Here is a 9487-nt window from a genome sequence, read left to right as displayed (position 1 = left end):
CGATGACGGCGTTCGAATGGGAAACGAGCTTGGTGCATTTCTGCATTAAAAAGTCAAAACAAAACCCCCCCAAAAAAAGGTTGTTTTTTTTCTCTCAATAATCTGGAAGTGATGTGCTGATCCCCAGTCGCTCTTCTAAATCCCCTAATGAGGGTTTCCATCGCTGTCCGTTCGCTCACCCTTGCATTATACAAATTGGCTCACTTGGCTGCAGTGATCTTGCCTCTTTATCTCTCCGCCGTGCACATGCTCCTGTTTTTTCATATCTCACCCCATCGCTGCCTCTCGTTCCGCGTCTAGCTGCTGCTCTCCCCCACTCCTCCTCCTCTCCTCTCCGCTCTCTCTCTCTCTCCCCCTCTCTCTTTTTCTTCGCTCCTCTCTTTCCCCTCTCTCCCGTATGCCCCCAATTCTGTTTTCAGTCTCTTTTTACCTCTTTACTCCTCCCTGATTTATGCTTGTGCTTCATGCTACTCCCCCCCCTCCCTCCTCTCTCCCTCTTCCTCTCGCTCCGTCATTCTTTTTCCTCTCTCTCACACTCTCTCTGTGTCTCTCTTACACCCCTCTCTCTTGCTCTCTCTCTTTCCTTTCTCTCTTTTCTCGCTTCCCCTCTCTCCCTCTCTCTCTTATACCCCTCTCTCTCTCGCTCTCTCTCCATCTCTCTCTTCTACCTCTCTCTCACTCTCTTGCTCTATTTCCTCTCTTTCCTCTATCTCTATCTCTCTCTTTTTCCTCTCACACTCTCCCTCTCTCTCTCCCTCTCTTGCCCTCTCTCTGTGTCCCTCTCTCTGTGTCCCTCTCTCTCTCCCTCTCTTTCGCTCCCTCTTTCACTCCCTCTCCTCCATCTTTCTCTCTCTCTTGCTCTGGAAGTGGAGTTGGTCCCCGGGCACTGCACTGCGGCTGCCCACTGCTCCGACAGCATAGGATGGGTTAAAAGCAGAGGTTGAATTTCGTTTGTGTGCTTGCTTACAATGACAAAGTATATTTCTTCTCTCTCTCTCTCTCTCTCTCTCTCTCTCTCTCTCTCTCTCTCTCTCTCTCTCTCTCTCTCTCTCTCTCTCTGTCTCTCTCTGAATTGATCTGGAGTTCTGTGATGGAAGATTAACTCCCCTTTGGACGTGTAAATGTGAAGAAGTGACTTTGATATGCAAAAAAAAGATTGTCATTGTTCAAGCTGTTTTATATTTATTTCTCCCCCTCTCTGTCTCTTTCTGTCTGTCTTTCTCTCTCTCCATCTTTCTCTATTTGTCTGTTACTGTCTCTCTGTGTTTCTATCCTTCTGTCTCTGTCTTGGTGTCATCTCTCTGTCTCTCTTCTCATTCTCTTCTCTTATCGTCTCTTGCTCTGTCTTTCTCTTACCCTGTCCATCATTGTCTCTTGTTTTCTACCGCTTTCTGCCTTTCTCCCTGCCTCTGTTGCTTTCTTTCCATCTCTCTGTCTCTCTCCTTTGACTCTATTCACTGCTGGGACCCTGAATGCCGATGGCTGCCTAAGCTGAGCTCAAGAGAAATCCCCTCCCTGATAACCCTGCTGACACCGTCAATCTCACAGGATTCCTCCCCATTACCATCTCTCTCTCTCTCTCCCTCTCTCTCTCTCTGTCTGTCTGCACTGCATGCTGGGAGGTTGGGTGTGTGAGCATGAGTGAGGGTGGTGGATGTGCAAGTGGTGTGGAATTTAGATTTGTTTTCCCTGTGTACTTCATCTGTCCTACGTGCATGTTCAGGTCAGCTTTGTTCATACCTTTTACTGAGTGTTGGCCGAGCGTCCAGTGGTTTTTGTCGGGTGGTTTTTGGGAGGAATGGTGTCCTCCGAGACACCACCTCTGTCCATCCGTCATGGGATCCGGATAGTCCCACTGGAGCCCAGCGTGACGGTGGAGGGGGTTTTGTTAGCCGTAGGAGAGCAAGTTGGACATGGCAATCTGCTGTTTGCTTCCAGGATGAACAACGCTGTGGCGGTGTTTTTGAAGGAGGAGCGTCATGTCAGTAAGATGATTGAGATGGTGTAGTTATCAGGGATATCTATAGTGCTGTTGCCCCATTGTCGGTCCCTTCTACGAGAATCACCCTATCGGGTGTTCCGCCGTTTATGTCCAATGAGCTGCGGAGGTTTGGCAAATTCGCCAGTGCTCTCAAAAGTGTCAGTCTCGGCTGTCCAGATCTGAAGCTGGAAAATGTGCAGTCTCTCAGGAGACAGGTGTTTATATTTTTGGACTCTCTGACACAGGCTTTGGAGGTTTCTCTTAGAGTTAAAGAGAGCAATAGCTCATACATGGTGTATGCTAGTTCGTGTGGCAATGTCGGCCATAAGCACTTCAGATGTCCCCGTAGACAGCAAGCGGAGGCAGACACCACAGATACTAACATCCCGCCACCCAATAATGTCTCTGAGGCGGAGAGAGGAGAGCAGAGTCAGTCAGAGGAACATCCTGCCCCATCAGTTGTAGATGAGGAAATAGCCTCCCAGCCAACAGCCTTGGAGCTGGGGGCAGAGTTTGCAGAAACAGTCACAGCTGAACAGGTGGCTGCATCCAGCGGTTCGGGCAGAGACTGAGGATGCGCTCAGTGGTGAGTGGACAGAGTGTGAAGGGCGGAGGTAGGCCTGCTGAAGGGAATACTGAGAGTGTGGAGGGGATTCTCAGTAGCCAGGTAACAGGTGAGGCTGAGGAGATGGATTACGATTCGGAGTCTGATAATGTGTCAGTTAGTGAAACGTCATGCCGCAGCACAGATCTGTATTATTTGGAGGACATAAATGGCTTTTTGGATGAAACTTTTGGGAAGTCAGTAAAATTAAAAGATTATCTTAATAATACAGGGAGATTCATGTTGGTTATCTGTAGAAGCTGGTTGGTTTTGAGCTACTTGATGAGCAAAAATGTTTTCGCCTTAAGAAATACATCACAGCTTTGAGAAAGGCAGCAAAGGGGAAAACTGTTAGAAGGACAAAACGTGTGAAATAAATTATGATCATGCATCACAGGGTGCTTTATTCTTTTATTTTTTTCTGATCCATGTTGGCCTGTTTCTGTCTCTATCTTTTTCCTCTGCTCTACGCATCTTATGCAGGAGCTCAGGATTGGATCACTTAACATTAATGGTGGGAGAGACAGATGTAAGAGTGCTTTAGTGGCTGAATTTGTGAAACAGAAAAAAGATAGATGTGTTTTTTTGTGCAGGAAACTCATAGTGACCAAGCTAATGAGATAGATTGCGGGCAGTGGTGGGAGGGGTCATATACACTCACCCATGGTACCAACTTCAGTGGGGTGGGTGGGGGGGGTAGCAGTGTTGCCATCTAAAATTACCAATCCAAGGATTTAATCATCTGTGGAGTTAGTTAAGGGGAAGTGTCTGATTGTAAGGGTAGAAATTGATGGGTGCCTTTTCTGTTTGGTCAATGTCTATGCCCCAATTCAGGGAGCTGACAGATTAGCCTTTCTCAGTGTTTTGAGGAATGAGCTGCAGAAGTATGGTCAGGAGCAACTGATCATAGGTGGGGATTGGAACTGCACCATTGATTTCACCATGGACAGGACACGTGAGGAACCCCACATTGAGTCATCTGGTAACTTAGGCCGAGCAGTTACTCAGTTAGATCTGCTAGATGCATGGATGTTGAAACACCCCACTGCTAGACAGTACATGTGGGTCAGGTGCGCAACAACAGAGTGAGTGCAGACAGGCTAGATATAGTCTACATTTCAAAGTCACTTGCATTTTGCATTCAGTCTAGTTAGTAGCTCCATTACTTCAGTTGGCTTCACTGATCACCATCATATCATTATAGATTTGATCATTTCTCCTGGGCAAAAAATAAGGTCATATTGGCATTTCAACAAGTTGCCGCAGGATAGCATTTTCTGTCAGAGCTTTGAAAAGTTTTGGGTATGCTGGCAAAGTAAAAAAGCTAATTTTCGTTCGCTGAGGCAGTGGTGGGAAGTGGGCAAGGCACAGATTCATGTCTTCTGTCAACAGTACACATCTCACTCCACTGCTAGGATTAAAGCAGCAATTCCGGAGCTGGAGGACAGTATTAAGAACATTGATTGTGCTATGAACAGTAATCCAGAATTTGCTGCTGACAGCTTGCTGCAAGAAGAAAAAAAAGACTGAGGCTCAGGACTTTCATGCAGGAGAGAGTGAAAGGAGCCCTCGTTAGGTCTTGTTTTCTCAACATAAAAGACATGGATGCTCCGTGCTCTTTCTTCTTCAGTTTGGAGAAGACTTTTGCCAGGAGCAAGCTAATGACATCCCTAAAGCTCCCCAGTGGCAGGGTGATGACTGATCCAAAGGAAATAGGAGTCATGCCGTGGCTTTTTACTCTTCTCTCTTTGTAGCAGAGGAGTGTGATCAGGACAGTGCTGCAGATCTGCTGGAGGGGCTTCCTTGGCTCAGTCCTGAGGAAAAGGTAGACTGGACATGGAAGTCAGCTTGGAGGAGTTGACTGTAGCTGTTGGTCAGATGGCTTCAGGACGGGCTCCAGGGATAGATGGGCTCATCACTGACTTTTATTAGTGTTTTTGCTATTCTGTTGGAACTGGCAAACATTCCATGCAGGGAAGATGCCGGTCTCTTGTAAGAGGGCAGTTCTGTCGCAGCTCCATAAAAAGTGAGATTTAGTTTTGCTGTAAAACTGGAGGCTGGTGGCCCTTTTATGCTCAGACTAGAAAATGCTTTCCAGAGCACTTACGAACAGACTAAGGGACTATCTGGATATACTTGCTCAAGAAAAAGCATTTGACAGGGTGGGCCATGGTTATTTGTTTTCAGTACTTAAGGCTTTTGGTTTTGGTGACCATCTTGTATCATGTGTGGGTTATTTTACAGTGGTGATGAGTGTTTGGTGAAGGTTGGGGGAGAGTTGAGCCAGCCAATCTCTGTGCAGAGGGGCATAAGGAAGGGTTGTCCCATCTCATGGCAGCTTTACGGTCTGGCTATTGAACCTCTGCTGTGCAGGCTGAGAAGCTGTCTCAGGGGGCTTTCACTGTCAGGGACACAACACAACTTACCTTTGATAGTTTATGCCTATGCAAATTATTTAAATGTGTTTTTCAGGGACCAAGGGCATGTGGAGGTACTAAAGGACAGTCTGGGCTTGTATCAGAAGGCTTCATCAGCAAAAGTAAACTGGGCAAACAGTGAGGCCTTAAAAGGAGGACATTGGAGAGTGAGGGCAGCACCCAGTCTTCCTGCAGGTCTGCAGTGGGGGAGAAGAGGGATGAAGGTGTTGGGGTATTTTTGGGCACAGAGGATAATCAGAGGGAGAATTGGGAGGGTGTGATGGAGAAAGTGTGTGCCAAGTTGTCTAAATGGAAATGGTTGTTACCCCTGCTGCCGTAAAGGGGTCAAGTTTTGGTTGCCAATAACTTGGTTGCCTCAATTCTATGGAAAAGGCTGACTATCCTACGTCTACCAAAAGACCTGATTGAAGACATTCAATGGACCATAATGGACTTTTTCTGATCAGGGCAGCACTGGCTGAGGCAACGATACACGATGATGGGCCATATTTTAGAATGACATTCTAATTAATGGTCAGATTACACGTTCAACGGGACATAATGACTTTTTTCTGATCAGGGCAGCACTGGCTCCAAGCCCCTGCCTACTTGTCAGTGGAAGGAGGACAGGGTCTCATAGAATTATCTCTTGGGTGAATGTCTTTAGACTGAAGACTGCACAGAGACTACTTTACCACTGTGGTGTGCTGTGGCTAGACACAGCCACGCTCATCCTATCCTGTGGGCAGCTGGTCATCTGGGCTACGGTAAGCAACTGTTTCTGCTGAGGCTGGAGGAGGCAGATCTGACAGGCCTGTTACCTTTCTACACCTCTCTCCTGGATGCATGGAAGATCCTGAAGGCCACAGGGAGTCTGCTGTTATGGCTGGTCTGTGGCTGTTTGAGAAGCCACTGTTTTACAACAGCCTTATTCAGGCCTGGACCGTGTCCTCAGCCAGCATAAGAGCTTCTCTAAAGGAGGCCAGTTGTGTGAAGCTGGGACATCTGCTGATGCCCGCTGGGACCCTGCAACAACATACCAACATCAGACCCAGGTTGTTGAATTATATTATCGAGAGTGTGTATGCGTCACTTTCACAGTACCTGAAGACATTTATGATGGAGAACCATGAGCTAGCTGGCCAGTAGGAGGAGGATGTGGAATACAGCTTTCCACAGTTGACTGTCTCTCCTAATGTGGGGGAATGGCAGCAGTGGGAGGACTGACTCTTTTCTTTCATGACACTATGGCTGGATAAGTTTGGGGACCTGAGAAAAAAGGCAACTTATATCCTGTGTGTGAAGATGAGGCACTTTCAGTCTCAGGCGGCCATGAAAGTGTCAAGGTGGACTGAGTGTTCTGGCCCAGGCTCTTCCCCGAAAGGCTGCTGGTGGACCCTGTACAAGCTACCAGTTGAAAAACAGTCAGCTGACCTCCAGTGGAGGAGTGCATGGAGTGATAGCCATGAACAGACACAGAGCGCACCTGGATCTTGATCACAGGGAGGCGTTTCTGTTTTTTGTTTTTACAGTGTGAAACTCTTAACGCATTTATTTATCCAGTATCCTAGGTTAGTGGGAGTGCTTGAGCTGTTAAGGGGTTGGTTTTTGGGGTTGGGGAGGCTTTTTCTTTTCAGCTGTTTGTCCATGGTCCCAAATACCTAGCCAGGAAGAAAATACTTACACACTTATAAACTTCAGATCAGCTACTGCCAAATTGGCTATCAGGCTGAGCTATAAGAACCGGTCCTGGGTAGTGAGCTGTGTGGACCCTGTACAGGGCTGCTGAAGGCTTGGTTCAGGGGGGGAGGATGCCTACTAAAAAACGGTAGACAATTTGGAGGCTTTCAGTCTTAAATGGGCAGTATGGGGAGTATTGAGCTCAGTGGGAGATGATGAAGACCTGGTCTTCTCTTTCCAATTGGTGTAATGAGGGAAAGTCCTGGCTGTATTGTTGGCTTATGTTTTCACTTGCACTTATGTAGTTGATGCCCTTTTGTCTGTATACTAATTGCAGTGCTTACTAAAGGGCTATGTAAAATCAAATCTCTCTCTCTCTCTCTCTCTCTCTCTCTCTCTCTCTCTCTCTCTCTCTCTCTCTCTCTCTCTCCTCTCTCTCTCCCCTCTCTCTTCCTATCTCAAGTAGCTTTGCACATACCCGAGCTCATCTCTGTAACTGTACTTTGACAGCTGCCAGCGCAGTAAACAAATCAAAGTCAGGCCTGTCAAAATCACTTTCAACAAGCACTTGGCCTTCTCATTCAGCCTCTCAAAAATAAACCCAAACAAAACAAAACAAAAAAAGAAAAAAAACAACGGACCCGTCAGTGCTCATTTACACAAAAGTGGCGTTGTTCTCTGGCCTCAAGTCACCCGTCACTAGGTGGAGCTTTACGGCTCTATGGTCCAAACATACTATAAACCTTTACCTGTTTTCAACATAATGGACACTCTTAATAACTGCCAATCAAAATGATCTCACTCCTGGAGAGACCAATCACATTCTTCTTTACTCATAAACATCCTATCTGTTGTTATACGTACATGATAAGGATCATGCCTTCTCATATGCAATGATGCATATGTTGCTATTTGATAATTTGCTATTACACAATTTGTTATTATATGTGTTATTATACACGTTACAAGAAATCAGTCAATCATATTAACGTACAAAAATCCCACAAACACATATCATACAATAATGTGAAAATTATGCAAATCATACAATCAATCAGTAACTAATCATACAAATCATCCTTCTGACCATATGGCCGCAACCTGCCATACTTGATATCGCCTAGAGAAGAAGGTGATTGGTCTGTCCAGGAGGGAGCTCATTTTGATGGGCGGTTATCAAACGTGTCCTTTGTGTAGCAAAAGTTTACATGTTTTGAACCATTTTGCTTGCCGTAGCGTTTGCCCTTCTACTTACATTTGCCACCCCGGGTGCTTAAACCCTCCTCCCTGATGAACCTCCAAAACCACCAAATATAGGCCAGTACAATGCGATAAGACTGATATTTACAGTACGTCTGAAAGCGAACAAGTCTGCAAGAAATAAACACGAGGGTTGGTCTTTACCCCCATAAACTTTTGTAGCAGAAGTAGGTGGTTAAATTTAGGGTGAAAGATGAAGTCCTCAATTTTTTTTGATATCATAAAATGCCATATTTGATACCCTTTTCCTCTGGCATTTTGTAAAGATTATTGTTTTGGCATTTTTGCCTTTATTTGCTAGAGGACAGTGAAGTGGCAGACAGGAAACGAGGGGAGAGAGAGATGGGCACGACATGAAACAAAGGTCCCTGACCTGAATCGAATCGGGGACGTTGCGGTTATGGGGCATGCGCCGTAAGCATTAGGCTACCAGGGCATTTTTGTAGCAACAACTAGTCAATGTTTTAGCGTTCTGTAATTGCTCCTCTGCGTGCTATTTCTCCTCGGTGCTGGTGGGGGGTCCACCATTCCCACCAAGTATTAAAATGTAACGGAGTCCACACAGGAAATGTGTCGTATGCCGCAAAAGGGAAAGAAGAGCAAGAAGAAATTTGCATGTTGAATTCAGAAAAGCTGTCAATAGCAACTAAAGTGAAAAGCTAAATATTATCCAACTATTAATTAGGTTTAATTAAAATGTTTCATATAGATTGATATATCGTCATTATGACCAAGTTGGATAACACTGTCGATCTGTGTTGTTTCTCCAAGAAACAAAAGGACTCCAGCAGCCATAGCAACATGTGCCCCGGATCCGCTGATTGACGGAAGCTAAGCAGGTGTGGGCTTGGCTAGTACTTAGATGGGAGACCTTCCGGGAAATAAGTAGCTGCTGGAAGTGGTGTTGGTGGGCCAGTAGGCGGACGTCTTCCCTCTGGTCCTAATAAAAGAAACTCCCAGTCCAGTGACGGGGAAACTGTGCTGTAGAAGGTGTCGTTCTTCAGATGAGACGTTAAACCGAGGTCCTGACTCATTGTGGCCATTAAAAATCCCCTGGCACTTATGACAAAGAATTGGGGGTTCCCCGGTTTCCAGGCAAAATTCCCAACCTGGCTGTCTCCATCTGGCCACCTAATCATTTGACCATGTAATTGGCTCAGTGATTCCTTCCTCTCCACCTCAAGCTGAAGTGTGGTTGAGTGTTCTGGCGCCAAAATGGCTGCCATCCATTGGGGGTGGTTGAGGTGAGTCCCCCCCTTCAATGTGAGGCGCTTTGGATATCAAGCTAAAGCGCTATATAAATGTAATCCATTATTATTACATGCTACCACTGGATCTTGCCGGTGTTACACACATTCCTTTCGACTGGAACTGTGGGATTTATGATATGAAAACAAACTATTTTGACCACCAGATCATACCAGATCTATCAAAAAAAAGGGGGGATTAAGGATAACCAACTTAAGGTTAAGTAGCGGTTAAGTTTTAGATTAATGTTAGGTTGCTGTTACTGAGTGTTCTCGGTGTTTTGAACGAGGAAATCGA

At 46.0% G+C, this 9487-nt stretch overlaps 1 protein-coding gene across 1 annotated transcript in view; it reads left to right on the top strand.

The window, feature by feature from the left end:
• The first annotated feature begins 2555 nt into the window (after positions 1-2555).
• The window catches only part of il1rapl1a (interleukin 1 receptor accessory protein-like 1a), a 164335-nt gene continuing 157403 nt past the window's right edge, over positions 2556-9487 (top strand). The window contains 5 exon segments of the mRNA XM_056289885.1: positions 2556-2702; positions 3420-3567; positions 4340-4410; positions 5670-5769; positions 5856-6080. Coding sequence (XP_056145860.1) covers positions 2556-2702; positions 3420-3567; positions 4340-4410; positions 5670-5769; positions 5856-6080 — 691 coding nt within the window.

This window comes from Lampris incognitus, chromosome 11 (assembly GCF_029633865.1).
Source record: "Lampris incognitus isolate fLamInc1 chromosome 11, fLamInc1.hap2, whole genome shotgun sequence".
In the NCBI taxonomy this organism is placed as follows: Eukaryota; Metazoa; Chordata; class Actinopteri; order Lampriformes; family Lampridae; genus Lampris; species Lampris incognitus.
The sequence above is the reverse complement of the archived record's forward strand: the minus strand, read 5'-3'. Positions and strand labels throughout refer to the sequence as shown.